At 41.7% G+C, this 27,861-nt stretch overlaps 1 protein-coding gene across 2 annotated transcripts; it reads right to left on the bottom strand.

Moving 5' to 3' along the window:
- Positions 1-3,608: 3,608 nt before the first annotated feature.
- slmapb (sarcolemma associated protein b) lies at positions 3,609-22,031 on the bottom strand. Of its 2 annotated transcripts, XM_060936927.1 has the most exons (10): positions 21,967-22,031; positions 21,609-21,690; positions 20,325-20,450; positions 16,444-16,518; positions 16,016-16,321; positions 12,478-12,673; positions 12,155-12,326; positions 5,224-5,358; positions 4,828-4,915; positions 4,380-4,469 (listed from the first exon to the last, which is right to left on the bottom strand). In XM_060936927.1, exons 2-9 carry the CDS (start codon positions 21,661-21,663, stop codon positions 4,832-4,834), a joined length of 1,149 nt encoding a protein of 382 aa, XP_060792910.1. In that variant the 5' UTR covers positions 21,664-21,690; positions 21,967-22,031; the 3' UTR covers positions 4,380-4,469; positions 4,828-4,831. The 2 variants fall into 2 exon arrangements, with proteins under 2 accessions (XP_060792911.1, XP_060792910.1); XM_060936928.1 differs by lacking the exon at positions 4,828-4,915 and having other exon boundaries at positions 3,609-4,469.
- Between the last annotated feature and the right edge of the window lie 5,830 nt (positions 22,032-27,861).

Genomic DNA, 27,861 nt, shown 5'->3' with positions numbered 1-27,861 from the left:
AGATGATGTCTAGAACTTAGTGTACATTAGCAAGATGCACTTATTAAACAGCAAAAAATGCCTTTTTAGTACCTTGCTCTGTTCCAGCACTTCAATACCACCTGTCACAGAAGCACAAAAGACACTTGTGTCGTGAAATGAACCTATATCTCTTTGTAATGATCCCATCTGCTAGTCTCTATGCTTTAAGATTAGTAATAGCAACAGGAATACTGTACCTATAGAAAGGAGGCACACTGCACCTGAGGTGCGACTAATAATATTCAGCAGATATTAAAAAGTGCATACAGAGCACTGAAGAGCTAAGCGTGAACAGGTGCAAAGTGAGAATGGCTCCTGACTCACAGAGACCTCAGATGGGAACTGTCAGAGCTCACATTGCAGTATTTTGGGTGTCAACTTTAAAATTGGTCGACTTACGCAAAGGTTTCCCATCTGTACTGCTCCTACAGTGGCATGTAAGGCCAGTAGAAAAACATTGAGGAAAAAAAATAGGAATGGCATGGCTGTCTCCAAAGACCCTCTCTCACTGATTACATCATACCACAGAAACAGCCCTCTGACCTTCCATTTTGGGTTTATGAAATAGCACATTTAAACTGAAGTGATCATTGGAAACATGCATATGGGTTTGTCTCAGAAACTGGGTACTGTGGGGGTACCCCACTAAATATACTCACTGTCAATAAACTATACGGTTTTGAATGGTGATGTTGGTTTTAATTTGAAATAAAATGATGAAAGAAATGGGCGGCACGGTGGTGTAGTGGTTAGCACTGTCGCCTCACAGCAAGAAGGTCCTGGGTTCGAGCCCCGGGGCCGGCGAGGGCCTTTCTGTGTGGAGTTTGCATGTTCTCCCCGTGTCCGTGTGGGTTTCCTCCGGGTGCTCCGGTTTCCCCCACAGTCCAAAGACATGCAGGTTAGGCTAACCGGTGACTCTAAATTGACCGTAGGTGTGAATGTGAGTGTGAATGGTTGTCTGTGTCTATGTGTCAGCCCTGTGATGACCTGGCGACTTGTCCAGGGTGTACCCCGCCTTTCGCCCGTAGTCAGCTGGGATAGGCTCCAGCTTGCCTGCGACCCTGTAGAACAGGATAAAGCGGCTAGAGATAATGAGATGAGATGAGATGATGAAAGAAATAATACAGATACAACTAAATCTTTGGTGCGAATTTGGCAAAAATTCTGCAAATTTGTGGAAAAATGGCGGCTTGATCTGGGACATGATAAATGGTTGACTACATCGCGTTCCCTTAAAAAGGTTGTAGTCCACTGAAAAGTCTACAGTTGTCACTTTTAAGTTGTAACTTTATACACCTAAGGATTGGTGCGCTCAAAGAATAATCATAACCGTGATAAAACATTTGATCACCATTGTAACTCCATTTTCCGCATACCCGAAACCAATACGATCGTCTGTTTTGATCTAACCGGAAAGCCTCAGGGTCAAGGTCACTACCTCACCAAAAGTAGTAACTTAAAATCACTACGCCATATAAAAATTTAGTTATAAATCTGCGATTTTGTTTTTTAAAACGAAAGCTGAAAGTTAGATATAGAATATGTTTCTTAAAGAATATGTTACGATGGTAGCTGGTCTTATATGAATTTCTGAGCTATAAAATGAGTTGTGGTCTATTTTTTACCGTAGCGTGTTATTTGTGTGCAGAGAAGGACACACATTAACAATTTGCATGTGTAGAATAGAATTTTCCACTCCAACAGTTAGAAGTTGATCGTGCTTCCATTCTGTTACGCGAGTGATCTGTTCGGACGTTATCACTGAAAAGGTGAGTTTTGACAGTTTTATTTTGTTTTAGTCTTGCAGTATAAGGCAATAGAATGTTTCTTTTTCATCTTACTTTTATATTTCGTAGTGTTTGTGTATTTTTGGCCAATATTTTGCAACCATGGTCAATTTAGATCGAACTTTTGATAGAATCTACGGCTAGTCATTTTGCCTTGCCCCATCCGGTGCGGTAGTGATGTCCCGTTGCTCGCGCGCCGCAGCAGAGACCCGCGCAACCTTCAGCCGGTACAGTCGCTGTTCTTTTACCACCGCCGTTATTCTCATCTTTCCGGCGTGTTCTTGATTTTTCCATTGTGTCCTATTTCGCCATATCAAATACCCTAAATGTATCATATTATTCACATTTAAGTGAATAATCAATTCAGTCATCATAACTTGGCATTTTTAACCCAAACAATCAAAAAGAGGAAATTTATTCAATATTTTCACTCATCTGTGAAGGAGGGGCTTTAATTCTTCATGATGTAGTTAAATTTACATGTAAATCAATTTTACAAAAGCATTTGAATTGTAATCAAAAAAATTTCCACAGTGGAGGCCAGATAAAGCAAGATGCTATCTTTATTCTTATTAAACATGAAAAAAACATTGTGTTGGGTAAATGTAAAAAAAAAAAAGTAAAATTAGAAAATTTATTTTTTGACTATAATGTCCCAAATGAGAGACCAGTTTCTGAGACAGACCCTTATCTCTAGCTCTCTCTCATACTTTGGAGTCGCTCATCCAGCTGTGAGGAATGTTTTTGGAAGGCTTGAGGGAACAGGTTACAGTCGTAATCTGTAAAACGTGTTCTTGAGAAGAAATTTGAGTGGAGCCATTTTACAGTTGCAAACTTTAACATAGTGCTTAGCAATCATTCAATTCTCATCTCATCATCTCTAGCCACTTTATCCTGTTCTACAGGGTCGCAGGCAAGCTGGAGCCTATCCCAGCTGACTACGGGCGAAAGGCGGGGTACACCCTGGACAAGTCGCCAGGTCATCACAGGGCTGACACATAGACACAGACAACCATTCACACTCACATTCACACCTACGGTCAATTTAGAGTCACCAGTTGGTGACTCTAAATTGACCGTAGGTGTGAATGGTTGTCTGTGTCTATGTGTCAGCCCTGTGATGACCTGGCGACTTGTCCAGGGTGTACCCCGCCTTTCGCCCGTAGTCAGCTGGGATAGGCTCCAGCTTGCCTGCGACCCTGTAGAAGGATAAAGCGGCTAGAGATAATGAGATGAGATGAGTTAACCTAACCTGCATGTCTTTGGACTGTGGGGGAAACCGGAGCACCCAGAGGAAACCCGCGCGGACACGGGGAGAACATGCAAACCCCACACAGAGAGGCCCTCGCCGGCCACGGGGCTCGAACCCGGACCTTCTTGCTGTGAGGCGACAGCGCTAACCATTACACCACCGTGCCACCCTCATTCAATTCTGTCTCGGTTTAATCATTGCACTCAGCCTGCAACAGAACATGCTTATTGGAGATAGAGTATCCACTAAGAACACAATAATCAAAATTAAATCAAACACCTTGAAATATTTCACTTTATATGCAGTGAATATAGAATATGAAAAGTTTACCTTTCTGTAAATGAAATCACGGAGAAAAAAAACAACTCATATTTTGAGATGCACTAGTGTAACCCACACATACACATAGCATTGAGTAAGGAGGAACTGCTGTGTTCATTCCTTCTTGCATAGTCCATATAATGCCAGATATCAAAGTAACTCAAGGCATCTTGGTTTAATAAAATATGAACTTCAGTGTATTGTGCAAGTCAAATACAAGCATGGGAAACAAAACATGTTCATCTTTATTTCCATTAATATTTATTTAATTATTGCAACAAGCACACTTTAAATCTGTCCTTCAACAAACATCTGTACAAGTAACAAATTTCTCTCAAAGTGTCTCTCTGAGACGAATTAGTGCCCTTAACTTTAAGTGTAATACTCAGACGGTTAATCCCTTTATACATAAAAAGCTATAGAACAGTGATGGTGCACAGACTTTTGCTTTTAACTTTAAATTAAGATCAAGTTCAGAACTCGCAACTACATAAACAAAACATGAAATCAGTATAATAAGAAAAAAAAAACCTATCAGAAAAAGAAAATTTTCATCGAGTGCAAGGCTTCAAACGTGAGTACATGTATTATTGCTTCCACTATAGTGAATTATTAAAATAATTATTGAAAGCTGACTAATAGCGGACAATGTGAAGTCAGTAAATGGGCCAATATCATGAATTCAATATAATATAAATGTTTGGCAAAATAACTACATTTTGCAGGAAGAAAGCTAAACATTTAGACACAGTAAAGTCTAAAAGTTCTTGCCTTCACAGAACCACTGCAGCTGCTTGGGGCTTAGATCCGATATCCTATATAATTAAACTAAGGCCTTCAGCATTCAATATATTACAGTTACAAGTTGCATTAATTCTCATGTAAAGCCCTCTTACACTAAAAATACAATATGCCTGTATGGTTGGAAACGTGCACATTTTTATTTTTATTGAGGGGGCGGGGGGGAGAGAGGAGTGTGTGTGTGCACACTTCATATTGCCAGATTCTCAGGTTGAAGTCTTCGTGAGCACATAGGCTGTGACAGCGACTGTTACAGCGGCGACAGGCATCCACCTGATCCATCTTTCCTGAAACAGCAAAAGACAACACTCCAGTCAGCATTATCTCTTCTGTCAGAAAAGACACACACACACAGTGATGGAAATGAGAACGAGACCCACACACAGATTAAAAGCAGACTGAAAGCTAGCATGTTAGGAACAATTATACAAGCAGCCTACAAGACAAGACAGAGAACTTTGTTAACATGACAAAAGACTCATGTCTGTTTTTTATGCAGACCTGGAATAATTTAAAAAAAAAAGCATTTTAACAAATGATCTGTCAGTGTGCGCGCTGGACAGAGGTGTTTAGTTTGGACAGGCTGAACATGGTGGACCCCAAAGGCAGAGAAATAAGAAGCGAGGGGACAGAAGCACTGTGTACCTTTCTACCACAATGGGCCGAAGCACCAATACAGCAAAGCCAGGACAAGGCCGATGACTACGGCTAGGATGGGCGGCAATAAAGACAGCTAAAGGAGGCAAGGGATATTACAAAAATCAACCTGGGAAGACTGCCTGGATTAAATTAAAATAATGTGCTGAGGAATTTCAATGGGAGAAGAGAGAGCTACTCTCTTCAAGTTAGGCAAAAAAGACAAGACATTTATAACAATGGAATCAAGTAAAGCTGAAAAATTTGCATCAAAACTACAGAACAAAATGTCATAACGTCAATGACTTCAGGGGCGTGATGCAAAACAAACAATCAATCTCTCCTCTTGAACTGTCCCTATTGTCAGAACCCTGTACTGAAATATAAGAACATTGTGACACTCACTTGGTTGCTTTTCTCCTTCAGAGACTTCAGGCTTGCTTGGCACTGCTGCAGTTCCAGGCTGAGAGACTCCTTCTCCTTCTCTACCTGCTCACACCTCTCTTTCAGGCCCGACAGGTCTGCTTGCGTCTCTTCGTACTGAGTGCACACAGGACAAAAAGGCAATGTAAATTATGAAAGAAAGAAGGAATAAAAGTGAGAGAGGGAGGTCGAGATGGTGTGTGTTAGAAAGCAGAGACAGGTAGAAAGAGAAAAAGATGACATTTGGAAAGTACAAAGCTATAATATTTTCACCTGAAAAACTTGGGGCATTATCAGCATGCCTTTACTGGTAATGTTTGTGCATTGCAACACTTACAGTGGCTATAGAAAAGAATCACCAACTTTCAAAAATGTTCACATTTTGTGGCTTTACAGCCTGAAATTGGGGGTATGAGGCACAACCCACACACACAAAACAAAGGCCCCTCCTCCCACTCATCATACCTTAGAACATTCAAGCAAAAGAAAAAAAAATTCTGAAAAATTAGATTACAAAAAAAAATTTGATTACGTTTACATCATGTTTAACCATCTCCTGCAAACCAAGTTAAACGGCTTCCACTCGTGATCAACTGGAATGATTTTGATTCATTCAGAATAAAAGCAGCTATTGCTGGGTTTCACATGACGTCACATCCACCTCATTAGTTATTCAAAACTTTAGCTCGTGGTCTACCAAAGCTCAGTTGACAAAGCATTTGGATGGAAAAGGTGCATTGCTCATATGAAAAAAATGCCTTACGCTTGCGTTGTTTGAGGTTGTTCGAATCGATCAAACCATGAAACTGAAGTTTTCAGGGTTCCCCATGAACTAATTTAACAAAAATAAATAAAAAAAAAAAAAAAAAAAAAAAAGAGGGGGTGAACGAACACAGGATTTCACAAAAAGACGTCGAGAAAGGTGGCTTTTGAACCTCAAACTGAAATCGAAGGGAGCAGAGTCGAAGTATGCTGGAGTTTGCAGTGATCACTTCATGAAAGGTTTGTATATCCCTCTCAGCTACATCGTTAGTGTTTTCCCAAGTACTTTTCTGGCTGTGTCTCGTTATTTTACGATACTTTTTTTTAAAATCGCAAAGCGCTAAAGTCCCCAGGTGTTTCTTTGCTTACTCCTCACCAAGTCCATATGCATGAAGGTCGCAACAAAATTCTTACCCAACCATACAGTTACAACGCGCCATGATCACTTCTCCGTCTTGTTTAACTAAAGCTGCGTTCACATATATACTGGTACGATATATGTGCCCGAAATGTTTCCGTGGTTACCGAGTAACTTCCTTCCGAGAATATGGCGGATGAAACAACGCGTGTGTGCTTTTTGTTGTCAATGTACACAGTCTGTATTTCTAGTGGTCATTTATTCAGTCGAATCGTATAAAACGCACGAGGCAGTTGAGAAAGAAAAGGAAACGAATCTCCGTTCTTCACTATTTTATTCAGCAAGTAGTAGGAATGGTTCATTGCGCATGCACGTTATATTTGTATTGATACAGAACCGCTTCATCTGTCCACACTACAGCAAAGCGCTACAGTACCGATACGAAACCCATACATTTGTGGGTTTCGTACCAATAGTTATACCGCTACAGTACCGGTATAGTTGCTAGTGTGGACAGGTGTTGCGGTACGAAAGTAGTATCGTATCGGTACAAAATCCCTAGTGTGGACAGGGTATAGGATCCAGGTCTTTAAAGGGGTTTCTGATGATCTTTGTGAATGATTTACCTGAGTGATAAGAGCCAACAAGTGAGAATCAAGCGAACTGTTTGTTTACACTTAACTTGCAGTGCTTCATTGTAAAGACGTGAAAGAAAAGCTTTAAAAAAAAAAAAAAAACCAAGACAACCCCACCCCACATACTTACATGGGCAAAAATAATACAGGATTCATTCGGCAGCGACTTGATACCGAGGTCCTTTACCCAGCCACATACCAAAAAGTTATAAGCCTCCATACTCTTCCACGCTTTCATCTGTTTTGCAGTGTAGAAGGACGTTTGCAACACCAGATAGTTCGAGAGGTCAGGGAACTCGACTGAAGGGTAGTTTTTGAGATCGTATGACAAATCCTTCTTTCCCAGACCGTAGGGGTTGATTCCATTGCACACAGCAATCTCCTGAATATATCTAAAGTGAGCAGCGGCTTCTAGATTACGAGCATACTCCAAGTTATCGCTAGTTGTTTGCACTACAGCAGCCGTTTATACCACCAGCTATTTCACTTCCGGTAAAACTGCTAAGAAAAGTCACGTGACTGAAACCCAGCAATTCCCAGAGCCTTCCAGTGCTTGGCGGTGCAAATCAAACTTTAAAAAACAAAGAAACACCACCACCCTCTCCTATGGGTGGCAAGATTTCAAAAGAACTCCGATGAAGGAGTGATCATTGTGTGCATGACAAATCTGGCTTGTATGGAAGGGTTACAAAGAAAAAGCCACTCCTCAAGAAAGGTCACATCAAGTCTTGTTGAGCCAAAAAGCTCCTGGAAGATTCCGAGGCCAAGTAGAAAAGGCGCCATCTTCAGATGAGGCCAACACTGGACTCAACTCCAAATGGTACATTTGATGGAAAATTAATACAGCCCACCAGCCAAAGAACACTATGCCTACAGTAAAGCATGGTGGTGGTAGCATCCTGTTTTGGGTCCGTTTTTCTGCAGCAGGGACTGGGGCACTTGTCAGGATAGAACAAAATACCAACAACAAAATTGCTCAGGAAAACCTGCCAGGCACTTGACAGGAAGAAATTCAATTTTATTTGCAGAGTGCTTTTAACAGTGGACACGGTCACAAAGCATCTTTACACAAGTATAATAAAGTCCAGATATAAATTTTTAAAAGGGGACATATGAAAAACTCACTCAGTGCTTGCACAAATATTTGGGTATCTGGAGTGCCTGCCAACCCACAAACTCTGAAGTAAGACACCCAAGGTCAGTTTCTTTTGGGCTGCCCATTTCAGAAAACGTGTGCTTCAACAAGCTGTTCAGATTTGGCTCCCCTTTCTATGTCACAAGGTCATTAGAATTATGCTGTCGCCTTTTCATCAGAGTATCTCCACTCATGGCTTGAGAACTGCCTTTGAAGATGAATAGTCATGAGGAAAGTGCTACCTGATTGGTCAGCAGCAGAGAGGGGGTGGGGTGAGCAGTGGTTCATTACCATTTAAGGGACCAGGTATTCAAACTGGCCATTTTGAACAGGGCTGGTGAGACAGGGAGCGGTCGTGTTCATCCTTATGGCATTTTGAACAAAGCATGTCAGACATTTCATTAAGATCTCAGGGAACTGTGCGACCTTGTGGAAAAGGGGTAGATCACCTTCAAATGTAAAATTTATCCCTAATGAGAAAAACTCGACATTAGGAACAAGACTCAAGTTTCACCTTTCACCATGACAATAACCCAAATCAAAGTCCTTCCCATGCCACATCAGGTGGCGCCAATTTCCATTTCAGTAGCCCTTGGCCTCTCACCTATTACACAGCTAGGGTTACAGTGGGGGCATAGTCTTCTGCTAACCGAGAGAGTTTGACTCCCTACTCGCGTCCGTATTGTGGCACGTCTCACCAGATGGCAGTAGGTACCATTTTATGATGGTCTTTGGTATGACCCAACCGCAAGTAGAACTGAATCTCCTGGTCGAGAGGCGGACGCGCTAACCACTAGGCCAATTTGCGGTGTACAATAAGCCAAAGCACATCGCCAAATTGACTATGCAGTGGCTGAAGGAGGTGGTGGTGAAGATCCTTGCATGAAGTAGTCAGAGCCCAGACCGAAAACCTACTGAAAAATCTGTGGAATGACTTCACGACTGCAGTCCACCATTCAATCTGACCACACTTGAACAATTCTGGAAGGAAGAGTGGGCAGTGGTTAGCGCTGTCGCCTCACAGCAAGAAGGTCCTGGGTTCGAGCCCCGGGGCCGGCGAGGGCCTTTCTGTGCGGAGTTTGCATGTTCTCCCCGTGTCCGCGTGGGTTTCCTCCGGTTTCCCCCACAGTCCAAAGACATGCAGGTTAGGTTAACTGGTGACTCTAAATTGAGCGTAGGTGTGAACGCGAGTGTGAATGGTTGTCTGTGTCTATGTGTCAGCCCTGTGATGACCTGGCGACTTGTCCAGGGTGTACCCCGCCTTTTGCCCGTAGTCAGTTGGGATAGGCTCCAGCTTGCCTGCGACCCTGTAGAAGGATAAAGCGGCTAGAGATAATGAGATGAGACATTGATTTTCGTGACGTAACGTGCGGGACGCCTCCTTCTGAATCCTACATCAGCGCTGGTTTGTTTATGAGAAAACGACCTGGTGGTTTTCTGCAAGTTTCTTCAACGTTATCACGTAATTATTAAAAATGGTTAACAGATGCATCATAGGAGGGCTAGAGATGAAAGTGGAGCAAAGAAAAAAAAAAAAAAACCCTGAAATGGGGGAGGGCAACGTCCCCCGAAAATATTTTAATAACACGCAAAACCCTGCATTCTAGTGCATTTTAGTACTTATTTTCATTAAAACAAGTTATAACTTTTAAGCCTTTTTCTTTCATGTACATTAATGATTAACATGTCAAAAATATCAAATTTAATTCCCCTAGTTAATGAGTAATTTTCAGGAGTGCATTTAGAAAACGCGGTGATTTTCCTGCTACACAGTTCATTACTTTGAAAAAAAAAATCACAGTTGAAGGTAAACTCAGCAAAATCCCAAAACAGTACTGTTAAAAAGTAAAGGTCTGTTAGAGTTTCTAAAGCTTTCAGGTTTCAGGTGTTGGGGACATTGATCCTCGTTTATCCATCTTTTAGTAGAGTTGTGCGTTTGCATAAGCTAAAGTGAACTAAACATTTCCAATTCAGATTTATGCGAGTTGAAGCCAATTGTTTACATTAGTTCATATTGTCTGTAAATTTAAAAACACACCAATGAATACCAAATTTCTCATGTAAATCAGGGGCGTGTCACACTGACTGGCAGCCTGAGTACATTATGTAACAAAAAATAATTACCACTGCTAGTTTTAGGCAGCTTAGAAACCGGCTCTTCCATTATTGTTGTTTCTTCCACGTTTTCTTGATGTTGTATTCTAGAAACAGCACTAAAACTTGGCTTCAAAGCAACAAAATGCAACTTTGATGGAAAAAAATATTATATAAAATAAATTGCTTACCTCTCTTCACGTCAGAAGGAGGAGGAAAGTTTTGCTGGTTTTGACATGGCGAATTATTAACACGAGGAAATACTCGTAATTCGCAACTAAAAAGACTGCAGCTACACTGGCAGCTTGAACATGCTTTCTAGTGCGATTGTGTTGCGCTTGTGCAGAACGGTGTCAGTCCTGCGCACCTTAGCTCGTGCACCTGAAGGCGCGCACGCCATTAACAAAGAACACCTGTCTTTAATCAATGAACTATGTTTGGGCTATTTAAGGACCGTGCCCATGCAAGGACAATGCGAAGTATTACGCCGTGTCTAGGAACGCGAAAAATCCGAAAGATAAATTTCTCCATTCGGAAAACCAGAGATATTCAAGAGTTGTCAAATATCCGGATTTCCGGGTCATTAGCGGAAAAAAATCTGGAGGAAAATCTAAAAATCTGGAATTCCGGGAAAACCCGGAACACTTTCATGACTAGAGGGTGTAGCAACACCAATCTTGATGGGATTAGTACTCCTCGTTTCCCACATTGCGCTCAGGTGACAATTTCATATGTCAATGCAAAATTGCTAGCTGCTAAACTTGGTCTACACAGGCTGTGCACTGAAACCGTGCAAGCTCGCGCAGCCTGCTGGCGCTTCCGCAGGTGACGTCACGAATCTGGCTCCAGACTCCCTTGGGTTTTTTCCAGACGCGTTTTATTTTAATTTTTTTTCTGCTGTAGACAGATGGCCTTGTGCAAAATTACCCTTCTGGATGTGTGTAAAGGGACCTTCATATTTATATAAAAATGAATTTGGTCCAGGATATGCACTTTAAAGCTAGACAGCCTTTCAATTTCATAAAAATCAGTGAAATTTGATCACTGTGGTGATTTTCTTCTGTAATATCTCCCCTCAAAAAAAAAAAAAAAAAAAAAGGAAAATAACCCCACATCCCAGGCCATTCTGTGGCTGGGACGTTATTTAATTTGAGGGGATTCCCTAGCAAATAACATGCAAGAAATCGCTCACTTCACGCAGTTAAGCAGACAAAGGAAGTCTGTGTTCGCATGTGCAAGTTTACCTTCTTTTTCTTCTTCTTTTGGGGTTTTACAGCAGCTGGCATCCAGTGTTGCATTACTGCCATCTACAGGTTTACCATGACCGTGCACTGACCGTTACATCATTCTGTTGCTAAATGAACAGCTGATCACACCGAGGTGCTCGCTGACCGCCGATATTTATTAGTTTGGTCCTGCGTTTCCTTTCCTTCGCAACATAACGTCTTTTCTTCTTGCTTTGTTTCATTCGCGCACACACACACGTCCTCCATTTTTCTCTCCTGTTTCAAATTTGCATCCCACAATGCCTTGTGTGAACAGGGAAAGCCCACCACATGATGCAGTATCTTGAATTGGGTCATGGTGAAGCAAGGAAAAAAAAAAAAAAAAAAGAATTTAGAGCCACATGGCCCTAAATTCATTAATAGTTCTATATAAAAACAAGAGTGTTCTGAGAGCACAATATCCCCCGCTGGCAACTATGCCATAACTCTGGTAACATGCAACTGAATTGAACAAAATTGCAAGTGTATTACAAACAAGTTTTGTGAAATTCCTCCAAAAATTGAGAGAAGTTGATTTCAGAAGGTGAGTACCCTTCCCAGGATGGATGAAAATAAATCTTAAATGTCTATAAAAAGGCAACACCTCCTGGAAAATAATACTTTCTGTATATGAGTGAAAGGGGCTCTGAAGTGTTGCTTTCACCTCCTTCTGCAGCTCTTTGGTCCTCATTTTGCTCTGCTCTAGCTGGCCGTGAAGCTGGCTGCTGTTTTTCTGGTGCTCCTCCTGCGCAGCACGCAGGCATTTCTCTAGGTCAGCCCGGGCCTTCTCCAGAGACTCTGCTGTGCTGCTCAGATCTGCACTCTGCTTCTTACAGCTGTGGGAAGCCAAAACCACATCACACACACTGACTTTACGTGCGGAGCTACCCTTCTGAAAGACCGTCACAAAGTGCAATTTTCCAATAGTTCCATTTAGCATAGGATTCTTTTTTTTTGAACCAATGAGATGTAAAGTGGTATCAGGACCTGTCTAGCTCCTTTTCCAGCTCCTGCAGTTTCCTTAGAAGCTGATCTTTCTCAGAGCACAGGGACGCACATTCATTCTGCAGACTGCTCTTCTCCTTCTGCTGCTGCGCAGCCAACTGCTCCCGCTCGGACTTAAAAGCAGCACACTCTCTCTGCAGGCTCTCACAGTCCCGCTTCAGCTTCTCCATCTCACTGGCTGCAACACACACACACACACAATTAAGCCAAATGCACACAATCAGAGGGAGCACACTCGAGTGAAAAAAAAGAAAACCCCTTACATATACATTACAAGCTATCCAATTGGGCGGCAAGGGCCTTTCTGCGTGGAGTTTGCATGTTCTCCCCGTGTCTGCGTGGGTTTCCTCCGGGTGCTCCGGTTTCCCCCACAGTTCAAAGACATGCGGTTAGTTTAATATGGGATGGCCTTGGGCTGAGGTGCCCTTGAGCGAGGCACCTAACTCCCAACTGCTCCCCGGGCGCTGTTAGCATGGCTGCCCAGTGCACTGGGTATGTATATCCGCTCATTGCTCGCACATGTGTGTTCACTGCTTCAGATGGGTTAAATGCAGAGAGGAAATTTCACAAGTGTGTGATGAATAAAGTTGTGCTTTCTTTCTTAAAATTACAAAAATTGTGCCTTCATATTCTTTTAAACTCCCAAAAATTTAAATTTAAGACACACTGGGCTGAAACCAAAATGTTGCAGAGACGCACACAAAAACGCTCCTGTTTAGGTCCATCTTCAAGCCTTAAAAACACACCTGTGGGTTAAACCAGTTTAAACCTGTCTTTTTTTTTTTTGGCAACTAATAATTAGCATCTCACGTAGTGTATTTTAAATGATTAACTTTCCTGAATGATCTACTCAAACTAAAAGCATGTTTCACTGGACACGTTTTGCACTCAGCAGCTGCCCTACATAGCAAATATGGAGAGACTGCTGCAATCCGAGATTCAAAATCGATGTAGCAAGCAAGACAGCTACTGCACCAAGAATGATGAGTGGCTAATTTTAATGCAAAATGTTCACCCTAAACAAATGTTTAAGAGGGGAGGCCCATTCAATCACAAGGGGAAAAGAGACAAATATATACAGTACCAGTCAAAAGCTTGAACACACCTACGTCAATGGTTTCTCTATTTTTATTAAAACACTTCAAAAAGTACTAAAAGTAATGATGGAGGTCGTTTCTCTTTACTTAGTTGAGCAATTCTTGACATAACTATTACTACAGTTGTGAAATAAGCTTATTTACTGTCCCTGTGTCCGAAATCGCTCCCTACTCACTATATAGGGCACTATATAGTGAGGACGCCATTTTGTAGTGCTGTCCGAAACGATAGTGAAGATTATTACACCCGATATAGTGGGCTCAAAGTATCCCACATTGCATCACGAAAAGTAGTGTACAACTGACGGTCACTAACAAAAGCAACATATTCCATCATGCATTTGTGGTCACACTGAAAGAAATCAAATTAAAAAAAAATCTCAAATTTGATTTAATAAAAGGCAGCGGCAAAGAAGAAAGTATCCAGCCTTGATTTAAAAAAAATAAATAAACTGAAAGATGCAGGTACTTTGTATTGATTAAAAATGTAGGAAATACGCTCAGTGTAATATGTATTTATCACAAAAATACATGCATGTATTTATTATTTTGAAAACCCACCAGCTGGCTGATATGGCACGTTTTAATTGTGTGACAGTAACGATGTAAATACCAGTGCAACGGACTAGTGTCCGAAAGCGTTTTTTCACTTTACTAACGAGCTCACTATATAGTCCTCTATATAGTAATTCCCTATATAGGGAGTCGTGAACAAGTGAGCGATTTCAGACACAGGATGTATTATTTACTGTGATCTCAAAACGCATTAAGGCGGCAAGAAATTACACCAATTAACTTTTGACGAGGCACACCTGTTAATTGAAAAGCACTCCAGGTGATTACCTCATGAAGCTGGTTAAGATAATGCCAATAGTGTGCAAAGCGTCAAGGGAAACGGTGGCTACTTTGAAGAATCTACAATATGATTTTTTTTTTAAACACTTTACCACATAATTCCGTATATTATTTTGACTGGTTCTAATAAAAATCTCCTTGGCCCACTCTGTTCCCAAGAGCTGGAGCTGGCTGTAATGAACAGAAAGACAAGCTGCCTTTGTGCGGAGCAGACAAAAACCAGTAATCGTGTTTTAAACCCATCAACTTGCAAGCTTTATTTACTAGTTCAGGGATGTTTTCAGTACAAAACTTAAGTTTTCACTGTTTACACAGTGAAATAAACAAAAATATTACACTGAAAATTTTGCATTTTGATAAATGGCTACTACATTTTAAACATGCTACAAACATTCCTTGATATTCCGTAACTTTGTCCCAAAAAAAAATTTATATATATATATATATATATATATATATATATATATATATATATATATATATATATATATATATATATATATATATATAAAAAGAAGTTAGATTTTGTTATAACAATTTACAACGTGTTTTGTTATATAAAAAGATCCCAAGAACACTTTTCTGGTGTTAACAACTTTTTTCCTCTTCTAACAGAGGAATCAGAAAGGTCCAATTTAGCCATTTTTAACCAGTAGTTTTGGTTCATCCATAATTATTGCACATGGACCTCTTGGCTGTATATTCCACCCCCCTAAATTCACAAACTGAACAATCATTCATAGTTTTCCACATGAGAACCACCAATATTTTCCTAGTGAGGTGTAACTGGTGTGTTACTTGCCAGAGAGGCACGGCGCGCGCACACACACTTTACTGTTAGTCAAAGCAAAATCCATGAGACTTGTACCATAGCAGCAGTCCTACTATGCTGCCTGCTATAAAAGCTTTAAAGCCTCTGGATACATGATTCAACTTACTGAAATTTTTTATACAATATTTTCAGCTCAATCTTTACAAGTCCTGTAATATCTCATCTCATTATCTCTAGCCGCTTTATCCTTCTACAGGGTCGCAGGCAAGCTGGAGCCTATCCCAGCTGACTACGGGCGAAAGGCGGGGTACACCCTGGACAAGTCGCCAGGTCATCACAGGGCTGACACATAGACACAGACAACCATTCACACTCATTCACACCTACGGTCAATTTAGAGTCACCAGTTAACCTAACCTGCATGTCTTTGGACTGTGGGGGAAACCGGAGCACCCGGAGGAAACCCACGCGGACACGGGGAGAACATGCAAACTCCACACAGAAAGGCCCTCGCCGGCCCCGGGGCTCGAACCCAGGACCTTCTTGCTGTGAGGCGACAGCGCTAACCACTACACCACCGTGCCGCCCGTCCTGTAATATAGTATGAATAATTAAATATTCTTTGGGATGAATTAACAGAATCAACTTGATGTTTTAACAGCTACAATAAGCTTTGATCGCATTTTTCCTTCTGACACAAACACATCAACATTAGCTACCATTACCAGTAGTGTAAAGTTAAATCTATAATAAGGTTAGGCCAAATTGAGGTGTACAGTAGGAGTGACTGTGGTACCTTGCTGTTTAGCAGCTTTGTCTCTCTGCTGGTTCTGTTGCTGGTGATTTGCCTGCAGGCTGTCAATCTCACGCTCGTACTTATTTGCAGCCAACTGCCACTTCTCTAGCTCAGTAGTGAGGGTTGCCAGGTTGCCCTTTAGAGCGCTGACCTCATGCTCCCGCTCGGCTGCAGCTTTCTCCATGCTTCTGCGCAATACCTGAATTTCCTCTTGAGCTGCATATGAATCTTGTTGCAGACTCGATATAGTACTGTCCTTCTGATCCCTGAGACTTTCCATTTCATCCTGCAACTTCTGAAGCTGAGCTTCAGACACAGAAAAAACATCCACATAACATCCACACACACACACACACACACACGACACCCTACCAGACGTGATCTACAAGATACTACAGGCAAACAGGGTCATGCTCCGTCACACTTACTCTGAAGAATCTTCATCTGCTTTGCAGATTCCTCTGTCTGATGCTTGCTGGCCCGCTTCTCTTCCTCTAGAAGTCCTGTAATGGGTTTCACACCATTAAGGAAGCAGTTACATAAGATACCTACCTAAAGTCCATTTCACAAGGTTTTAGTAGAACAATTCAAATTCTTAAAGAAAAAGACATTTTGACTTTACATATATATGAATGTGCTACAGTTTTTTTTTTTTTTAACCTCACTTATTAAACATTGAAAACTCTCTGAAACAATGCATTTTGCATAACAAAAGAATGATCAGCAGCCACACACATTCGGTGATGCCCTATAGAGAACAACTACCGGTACTTTAGGTTGTCCATGTGGACTGCTCAAATTCGGATCACAGGTTTTCAAGTGGTATGCGGTGATTCTCTTATTGAAATATTCATCTACATCCAACCCCCCTCACAGAGACCACCAGATTTTGGGCTCGAATATCCTGGCACTTCATGATCCCGTCAATCTTCAGATGAGCAGGAAAGATCTACCCACATTATCATTACTCATTTAGAGTAAAATAAACTTGTGTAGTTCTAGTGCAAACAGTCTGTTGACTCGTTATGTAAGACATTGTACTATACACTTCTGCCTGTACCTATAGAAAAAGTTGGACAACTAACATTTTCTACATATAAACAAATGAGTTTGTACTTCTCAAACTAGAAAAAAAAAAGTATACTTATCCTAAACTGGCTAAAATCAGTTACTGAAGCTGAATGAATGAACGGAGTACATGCATCATGCAGCCCTGTGCAAGTCCAGTAAACTTCCATGTTAAATCAGCCTAGTGCTTCTTTATCTCACAAACTTCAAACAGCCTGCAAGAGAATTTATTTTTTATACATACAGTACTGTGCAAGTGTCTTAGGCACATGGACAAAAAATGCTGTAGACCAAAAATGGCTTAAAAAAATAATGAAAAAATTAACATTTACAAAAAAAAAAAAAAAAAAAAAAAAAAAAAAAAAACACCCCAGCAGTAAGCCATAATAAATGAAAAAGTCAATAGTTGGTACAAGACGACACTGTTTTAAAAAACTGTAGTCTCAAAAATACAACAAGTGCAGTTTTATAAGGAAATGAGCTGTAGGTTTTACTGAGCATCTTGCAGAACCAGCCACAGTTCTTCTGGACACTGTCATAATTGCGTCTTATTTCTGCAGCAAAACCCAGCAGCCTTCATTATATGTTTTCTTTTTTTTTTTTATCCCCCACCTAAACGAAGTCTGGCAGGGGATATAGAAACAGTGTGCGTGCATCCATCTGTGTTTTTGTATCCAGGCCATTTAAAAAAAAAAAAAAAAAAAAAACTACTGAAGATATCTTCATGAAACTTTGTATACATATCAAGCAACATGAGAACTGGTGCCTTTTGCTATTTTATTTTGTGGGGGGGGGGGGGGGGGGGGAGTATTTTTCAAATTTTTACATTAATAGATTCTGACTTAATTTCTAAGAGCAATGCTCGTTTCCAGAGCATATATCCAAAACTATTCATGATATGGATTTGAAACTTGGTATACATGTTAACAAGGTGATGTAGAGTGTTGCTTGAAAATTTGTGAACCCTTTAGAATTTTCTATATTTCTGCATAAATATGACCTAAATCATCAGATTTTCACACAAGTCCTAAAAGTAGATAAAGAGGACCCAGTTAAACAAACGAGACAAAAATATTATACTTGGCCATTTATTTATTGAGGAAAATGATCCAATATTACATATCTGTGAGTGGCAAAAGTATGTGAACCTCTAGGATTAGCAGTTAATTTGAAGGTGAAATTAGAGTCAGTTTTTTTCAATCAATGGGATGACAATCAGGTGTGAGTGGGCACCCTGTTTATTTACAGAACAGGGATCTATCAAAGTCTGATCTTCACAACACATGTTTGTGGAAGTGTATCATGGCACGAACAAAGGAGATTTCTGAGGACCTCAGAAAAAGCATTGTTGATGCTCAGCAGGCTGGAAAAGGTTACAAAACCATCTCTAAAGAATTTGGACTCCACCAATCCACAGTCAGACAGATTGTGTGCAAATGGAGGAAATTCAAGACCATTGTTACCCTCCCCAGGAGTGGTCAACCAACAAAGATCACTCCAAGAGCAATGCATGTAATAGTCAGCGAGGTCACAAAGGACCCCAGGGTAACTTCTAAGCAACTGAAGGCCTCTCTCACATTGGCTAATGTTCAAGAGTCCACCATCAGGAGAACACTGAACAACAATGGTGTGCATGGCAGGGTTGCAAGGAGAAAGACACTGCTCTCCAAAAAGAACATTGCTGCTCGTCTGCAGTTTGCTAAAGATCACATGGACAAGCCAGAAGGCTATTGGAAAAACGTTTTGTGGACGGATGAGACCAAAATAGAACTTTTTGGTTTAAATGAGAAGCATTGTGTTTGGAGAAAGGAAAACACTGCATTCCAGCATAAGAACTTTATCCCATCTGTGAAACATGGTGGTGGTAGTATCATGGCTTGGGCCCCTTTTGCTGCATCTGGGCCAGGACGGCTTGCCATCATTGATGGAACAATGAATTCTGAATTATACCAGCAAATTCTAAAGGAAAATGTCAGGACATCTGTCCATGAACTGAATCTCAAGAGAAGGTGGGTCATACAGCAAGACAACGACCCTAAGCACACAAGTCGTTCTATCAAAGAATGGTTAAAGAAGAATAAAGTTAATGTTTTGGAATGGCCAAGTCAAAGTCCTGACCTTAATCCAATCAAAATGTTGTGAAAGAACCTGAAGCGAGCAGTTCATGTGAGGAAACTCACCAACATCCCAGAGTTGAAGCTGTTCTGTACAGAGGAGTGGGCTAAAATTCCTCCAAGCCGGTGTGCAGGACTGATCAACAGTTACCGGAAATGTTTAGCTACAGTTATTGCTGTACAAGGGAGTCACACCAGATACTGAAAGCAAAGGTTCACATACTTTTGCCACTCACGGATATGTAATATTGGATCATTTTCCTCAATAAATAAATGAACAAGTGATATTTTTGTCTCATTTGTTTAACTGGGTTCTCTTCATCTACTTTTAGGACTTGTGTGAAAATCTGATGATGTTTTAGGTCATATTTATGCAGAAATATAGAAAATTCTAAAGGGTTCACAAACTTTCAAGCACCACTGTAGATGTGCCTTTTTAATACTAAAATTAAATTTCTCATGTTTCCATGGAAACAATTTCAGACTGAATCTCTTAGGTTAGTCTGAGGGGTAGGTTTTGCTTCCGGAGCAAAACTTAAACTATGAGTGGCATGGTCTTGAAAGTGGTATGTGTTAAGTAATGTATATGTGCCTTTTGATACTAAGAAAATGTGAGAAATTTAAGTTTTCAGCTCACCTAGACCAAAGGTCCGGTGGGCTTATGCCATAGGCTGCTGAGGTCAGTGTAAAGAGGTAGGGTTGGTTTCCTACAGCAGAACTTGAAAAATGTGACAAATAATATCTTGAAACTTGATATATAGGGTGGGGGATATAGATGACCGTCTTGTTAATCTGAAAAGTGGTCTCTTATGTAATAGGCTGCACAAACTTTTTTTTCCCCTGTAACATTTAAATTTTGTGCTGAAAAACAAACGTTCGGAACTCTAAAGTGTTTTTGTACTGCCTTGATAATGCAGAAGTCATGAAATAGAAATCTATAAACTATGTATGGTGCCACCACCCTAACCCCAGCACCTTTTTTTTCTGGGTCCCATGGGATCTCAGTTTTGATGCATACTTCTAATACAAGGATTGCAAAACGCTGCTAACAGTTTTTAATTTGCTGCTGCTAAACTTTGAAGGAATCATCTCTGTGTCCTGTATGCTGAAGGAAAACATGTCATTACCTTGCAGCTCCACACATTTCTGCTTGCCAGCATTAGCCTGGTCATGGGCCTCCTTCAGCTCTTGATTAAGGTGTTGGATCAATTTCTCTGACCCGCTGGCTTCCATGGAGCTCCGAGTCAGCTCATCTGTACAGACATTTACATCACAACAATAATTTGTACGGAAGACTTTTATTTTAAAAAAAAAACTCATCAGATAATCATTTCAATGTGCTAGCAAAGGAAAACGACAGCATCCATACCTTTGTCAAATTTGCCTATGACAATTATTTTAACATAGATACATTCCTGGCATTTCTGTCCTTTTTTAGAGTTCACACTTACACTGGCCATAGGTTAAATTTAGATCAGAAAGAAGTGTAAGATAATTTCCCCTGGGGCAGGTAAATGAGCCTATTCCATGAATTAATAAGTTAACCCAAAATAGATTTACCCTAAAAAAAAAAAAAAAAATCAAGTCATCATCTCACTTCTAAACTAGGGCCCTAGTCTCTATTAAAGGTGGATTGCCTCCCCACCAAGCTGCAAAGAAAATACACAAACCTAACACCAGTTTACATCATGTTAGTGACTACGCATAATCAGCATGTCTACACAGTTATAGCTTGAGTTTTCTTAACCAAACTGTGTCTTCAACTAGGAATTCTCCTCAAACTAGGTTGCACGGAATCAGGCCGCCCTATTGAGTGCTTTAAAAAGACATGACCTCATCTTGCACACTCCAGGCCTTACACCATAAATGGTGAATTTAGGGAGACATCAATGCAATCAGTGACAGGAATTCAGAAAAACAAGGCTGCGCATATCCTGCATGAGTCAGCTGTAATAGCTCAGCAAACTTGGCCTCCACACATTGCAGGGAGCGTGATCGAGCGAGGGCATTAAGGATTCATGAATTCCTGGGTTGGAGGACTCGCCGCTCGTCGGTGCCACTCTGGATCAGGCACACAAGCTCTCTACAGAGTGAGGACACAGAGGGACGCAGACGAACGCTCTGGCCTATATTAGCTTTGGAACTGAAAATATCCTTGCTTAAGCTGCACCGCACGTATTGTATTGTATTACATTACATCCATGCAGAATGAAAGAACAGAACAGCTCAGCACACCATTTAATGTCAGTTTTCTCAGCTCTTACTTTACATCAACAATAATGTTTACAATGTACTCAAGGATGATTTCAAGAGATGCTTAGAAACTTGAACATGCTTTAGTGTGTCTACTAAGTAAGTTAAAGATGTTGTTGTTGTTGTGTGTTAGAGTTGTAGCTACTTGAGTCAGGTACCTTTGATTAGTGAAACTTTACTCAGCTGGTCAGCCTTCAGTTGTTGATCCTCCATTTATTCCTCTTTATCCCTATCACTGGACTGTGAAGGGACACGACACCGTGGATTAAAAACTAGTATTAACTAAATAAAAACACAATGGCATCCTGAGGTTTTTTTTTTTTTTTTAAATCTGTTTGGAGCTGATAAGATAATCTCTAAACAAAGCTGAACAAACCAGTTAGATTCAAAAGTTTAACAACGTTTAATGCACAACAATTATAAAACACGATAGTCTAAGCTTTTATTTACCAAAAAAAATTAATATACATGTATGTAAAATCCTGACAACCGCTAATGAAGGTTTGTGAAGGATACCTGCTGTTCCGCTGCGTTGCTGAAGGTGAAGCTGAGGGCTTTTACAACCTTCTATACATTTGCTTTTCTGAGGGAGCTAATGGACGATTCCATTTCTGAAGAGAGAGGGGGGGACTGCAAAAATGATATATTCTGCTTCTAAAGCAGAGTTTCTGTTTTACAGAAAAGGACAGGAAGTTAAGTCAAAAGGATATCAATGAAACTATTGAACCCTATGTGGATTATTATTATTTGTGAAATGCGAAAGTTTGGGTTTAGGAAGTCACTCTGTTCTACCCCCGACCCACGTATTTGGAGATCCCGTGTGACCCATCCGGTCACAGAGCCGAGCCGAGGCAGTGGATGGAGGCTGCAGCTGCACTCTAGCACACTCAGCCTCTTTGTTTCACTGCGCCTCACTGATGCGCTCGAGTAGGCTTCATCATACAAGGGTCACTTGTGTTGTGTACTTGTGCCCTTTGGCCCTCTTACGTCATGGGAGTCATCCCCACCAGATGACACACATCACATATTAAAAGTATCAGCTGTGCATGTAGATCTATTTTGCTGGAGGTTGTCTTCATTCTGTCTGAACAGTTTGATACTCATCTCATCTCATCATCTCTAGCCGCTTTATCCTGTTCTACAGGGTCGCAGGCAAGCTGGAGCCTAACCCAGCTGACTACGAGCGAAAGGCAGGGTACACCCTGGACAAGTTGCCAGGTCATCACAGGGCTGACACATAGACGGTCTACGGTCAATTTAGAGTCATCAGTTAACCTAACCTGCATGTCTTTGGACTGTGGGGGAAACCGGAGCACCCGGAGGAAACCCACGCGGACACGGGGAGAACATGCAAACTCTGCACAGAAAGGCCCTCGCCAGCCACAGGGCTCGAACCCGGACCTTCTTGCTGTGAGGCGACAGCGCTAACCACTACGCCACCGTGCCGCCCGTAAAAGTAGATAGACAAGCATAACTATATTGTTTAAAATTATGTTAAATTTCATGTGTTTGAATTATATGCTGTATGGGCTGTATAGTCACATCTCATCTCATTATCTCTAGCCGCTTTATTCTGTTCTGCAGGCAAGCTGGAGCCTATCCCAGCTGACTACAGGCGAAAGGCAGGGTACACCCTAGACGAGTCGCCAGGTCATCACAGGGCTGACACATAGACGGTCTACGGTCAATTTAGAGTCACCAGTTAACCTAACCTGCATGTCTTTGGACTGTGGGGGAAACCGGAGCACCCGGAGACCACGCGGACAACATGCAAACTCCGCACAGAAAGGCCCTCGCCGGCCATGGGGCTTGAATCCGGACCTTCTTGCTGTGAGGCGACAGCGCTAACCACTACACCACCATGCCACCCGTCACAACTGTGATCAAGAATAAAGAAGAAGCCTTTATTTGCAGCCCTCTGATGACCTGGCGACTTGTCCAGGGTGTACCCCGCCTTTCGCCTGTAGTCAGCTGGGATAGGCTCCAGCTTGCCTGCGACCCTGTAGAATAGGATAAAGCGGCTAGAGATAATGAGATGAGATGAGAAGCCTTTATTTGTCACGTGCACACTCGAATTGAGTGAAATTCATCCTCTGCATTTAACCCATCTGAAGCAGTGAACACACACAAGTGAGCAATGAGCGCACACACACATACTCAGAGCAGTGGGCAGCTATGCTACAGCACCCGGGGAGCAGTTGGAGGTTAGGTGCCTTACTCAAAGGCACTTCAATCCAAGGCTGACTCACGTTGTCTTTGAACTGTGGGGCAAACCGGAGCACCCAGAGGACACCCACGCAGACATGGGGAGAACGTGCATACTCCATAGAGAAAGGCCCCCGTCGGTTGCTGGGTTCGGACCCAGAACCTTCTTGTGTTGCTGTGAGGCAACAGTGCTAAACACTACACCACCATGCCAAACATGTGGCCAATAATAAAACTTGTTTTCAGACTTATTTATAATTTTCTAAAATGCATATACTCACATCCATCCATTATCTGTAGCTGCTTATCCTGTTCTACAGGGTCGCAGGCAAGCTGGAGCTTATCCCAGCTGACTATGGGTGAGAGGCGGGGTACACCCAGGACACGTCGCCAGGTTATTGCAGGGCTGACACAGAGACAATCAACCATTCACACTCACATTCACACCTACGGTCAATTTAGAGCCACCAATTAACCTAACCTGCATGTCTTTGAACTGTGGGGGAAACCGGAGCACCCAGAGGAAACCCATGTAGACACGGGGAGAACATGCAAACTCCATACAGGAAGGCCTCGCTGGCTGCGAATCCAGGACCTTCTTGCTGTGAGGTGACAGTGCTAACCACTACACCACCATGCCGCCCCATATACTCACATAGTTTGGAATATTTGTGATGAAGTAGGTTAATATCTGTTCGGCCGACCAATTCATCATCAATGAGAACATCCACTGGCATTATCAGACTGGATACAACAAAAATTATGGAATCACCACACTTTTTTTTTTACACGTCATAGCAAATAATATATATTACACAACATAATTTTTGTTTAATAGCTGAACATTCTGGCTTTGTAAAACATTTTTAAATTATTTTAATAAATTATTTTAATTAATGACATTTTTTCCCCCAGATCAAGTACAGGAAAAATTATGGAATCACTCAATAATGAGGAAAAAATATGGGATCACCATCATTCAAGATTCAAGATTGCTTTATTGCCATTGCGTAAGATACACAACGAAATTCAGTGTGCTGCCTTACGAAACAGTCCTCAATATATACATACATAAAAGAGATTTACATAAAGGATACAAGATTAAAAACAAAAAGATGTGCAGACATAAGGGTTTACAAATTTACAGGATATGGACAAAATTTACAAACAAGAAAGATATACAATCTGCAGATGTTTGTATAACATACACTGAGTACTTGGTACTAGATATTGCACTGGTAGTAGATATTTCACTGGTAATAGGTATTGTGGTTATAAATATTGTACAATACAGGATAGTGCACTTGATAATAATCATAAAAATAAATATTGCACAAGATGTAGGTAGATTGACACATTATTGACTGTGGTGTGTGTATTACATCAGAGCAGAGTTCAGCGTGGTGATAGATCACCACCACCATCATCATCATTAACAACAAATTACAACTGATACTTTTTTGCTCCGGGGTGGCACGCTGGTGTAGTGGTTAGCGCTGTCGCCTCACAGCAAGAAGGTCCGGGTTCGAGCCCCGTGGCCGGCGAGGGCCTTTCTGTGTGGAGTTTGCATGTTCTCCCCGTGGGTTTCCTCCGGGTGCTCCGGTTTCCCCCACAGTCCAAAGACATGCAGGTTAGGTTAACTGGTGACTCTAAATTGACTGTAGGTGTGAATGTGAGTGTGAATGGTTGTCTGTGTCTATGTGTCAGCCCTGTGATGACCTGGCGACTTGTCCAGGGTGTACCCTGCCTTTCACCCATAGTCAGCTGGGATAGGCTCCAGCTTGCCTGCGACCCTGTAGAACAGGATAAAGCGGCTAGAGATGAGAATGAGACTTTTTTGCTCCTGTTTGGGATTATTTGAGGTATGGGCTTTACTAATTTAAAAACAATATTTTACATCAAACTGGTTCCAACTTTCTTGAATAGGACTTGGTGGATCAGCTTTGCAGGATGGAGCCTCATCATGGACCAATTTAATTTAATTTTTTAATTTCCACCATAAATTTTCAATCAGATTGAGATCCAGACTGTTTGCTGGAAATGTCATATGCTGAGATGCTTTTCCTGAAGAAAACACTCTTTGCTCTGTGGCAAGGTGCATTATCATCCAGAAAAATGATTTCATGACCACCAAACCTATTTTGTATCGATTAAATTTTGGACACTTTTATCATTCCAATGTATACTTGTGCATTGTCTGTTGAGGTAATGACTGACATCCCCCCTGGTCCTTTACCTGATATGCAGCCCCATATCGTCAATGAGTGGGGGACATTTACTTGTTTTCTTCAGGCAGACATATTTATATGTTTCATGAGAACGGCACGAGAGAAAAGTTCCAGAATCATGTTTTTGGTCAATGCAGATTTGTGATTCCTTACTGAATATCACGTTCATCCAGGGTGGCACGGTGGCGTAGTGGTTAGTGCTGTCGCCTCACAGAGCAAGAAGGTCCGGGTTTGAGCCCCATGGCCGGCAAGGGCCTTTCTGTGCGGAGTTTGCATGTTCTCCCCGTGGGTTTCCTCCGGGTGCTCCGGTTTCCCCCACAGTCCAAAGACATGCAGGTTAGGTTAACTGGTGACTCTAAATTGACCGTAGGTGTGAGTGTGAATGGTTGTCTGTGTCTATGTGTCAGCCCTGTGATGACCTGGTGACTTGTCCAGGGTGTACCCCGCCTTTCGCCCGTAGTCAGCTGGGATAGGCTCCAGCTTGCCCGCGACCCTGTAGAACAGGATAAAGCGGCTAGAGATAATGAGATGAGATGAGAGACGTTCATCCAGTCATCCATACTCCATGATTGTTTCTCTGTAACCTTGTTTTCTTCTGTTTAGGTGTTAGTGCTGGTTTTCGTTTGTCTTTTCTGTATGTAAATCCCATTTCGTTCAGCCGATTTCATACAGTTCAGTCACAAACATTTACTGATTCCTGGTTCTGCCCATTTGTTTGGTTGTGCATTTCTATCCTGACACTTTGACATCTTCCTTCGTCTACCCATATAGTTTCCTTTTATAACCTTCCCATTTTGTTTATCCATCCATCCATTATCTGTAACCCCTTATCCTGTACAGGGTTGCAGGCAAGCTGGAGCCTATCCCAGCTGACTACGGGCGAAAGGCAGGGTACACCCTGGACAAGTCGCCAGGTCATCACAGGGCTGACACATAGACACAGACAACCATTCACACTCATATTCACACCTACGGTCAATTTAGAGCCACCACTCAACCTAACCTGCATGTCTTTGGACTGTGGGGCAAACCGGAGCACCCACGCAGACACGGAGAGAACATGCAAACTCCACACAGAAAGGCCCTCAACAGCCGCTGGGCTCGAACCCCAGAGCTTCTTGCTGTGAGGCAACAGTGATAACCACTGTGCCGCCCCCATTTTGTTTATACGTGTACCAAATTTTAGACACAACTGACTGGGAACAACCAACATTTTTTGCCACACAAGGAGTTTTATAATCTTTTCCATTGTGCCAGTTGACAGCTCATGTTGGGGCCTTGTTTCCTTTCCGTTAGCCATGTCCAACAGCTTTTTAAAGTCTGTAAGTACTCTCTTTTAACAGCAGACTTATTTTAATTTTTAGACGTGTTGGCATTTGTTTTAGAAATGCAAATTATAAAGTGGTTCCAAAATGTTTTCCTTTGAGTGATTCCAATACACCCCCCCTGCCAATTTATTAGGAATACCTGTACACCTGCTGTTTTATGCAGTTCTCTAATCAGCTAATTCCTTGACAGCAGCACAATGCATAAAATCATGCAGATACAAGTCAAGAGCTTCAGTTAATATTCACTTCAAACATCAGAATGGGAAAAATTGTGATTTCTGTGACTTTCACTGTAGCGTCGGTGTTGGTGCCAGATGGACAGGTTTGTGTATTTCAGAAACTGCTGATCTGCTGGGGTTTCCGCACACAACTCTAGAGTCTACAGTTTACACAGAATGGTGCGAAAAGCAAAAAACATTGCGTGAGCGACAGTTCTGTGGGTGAAAACGCCTTATTGATAAGACAGGTCAGAGGAAAATGGCCAGATCGGTTCGAGCTGCCAGGAAGGATATAGTAACTCATATAATCACTCTTTACAACCGTGGTGAGCACAAAAGCATCTCAGCATGCAACCGCAGAAGACCACATTGGGTTCCACTCCTGCCAGCCAATAACAGGAACCTTAGAATCAAGAACAAGTTTCTATTAAA

This window comes from Neoarius graeffei, chromosome 13 (assembly GCF_027579695.1).
Source record: "Neoarius graeffei isolate fNeoGra1 chromosome 13, fNeoGra1.pri, whole genome shotgun sequence".
NCBI lineage: Eukaryota > Metazoa > Chordata > Actinopteri > Siluriformes > Ariidae > Neoarius > Neoarius graeffei.
Note: the sequence above shows the minus strand (reverse complement) of the source record. Positions and strands in the feature narration are given on the sequence as shown.

Bases quoted from the DNA above. Each gene is read 5' to 3' on its own strand.
- slmapb (XM_060936927.1), bottom strand. From the start codon at position 21,663: ATGGAGGATCAACAACTGAAGGCTGACCAGCTGAGTAAAGTTTCACTA. The intron at 12,674-16,015 runs GTACCACAGTCA...TGTGTGTTGCAG, and splicing joins CAAAGCTGCTAAACAGCAAG to CCAGTGAGATGGAGAAGCTG. The intron at 12,327-12,477 runs GTCCTGATACCA...GGCTTCCCACAG, and splicing joins CTGGAAAAGGAGCTAGACAG to CTGTAAGAAGCAGAGTGCAG.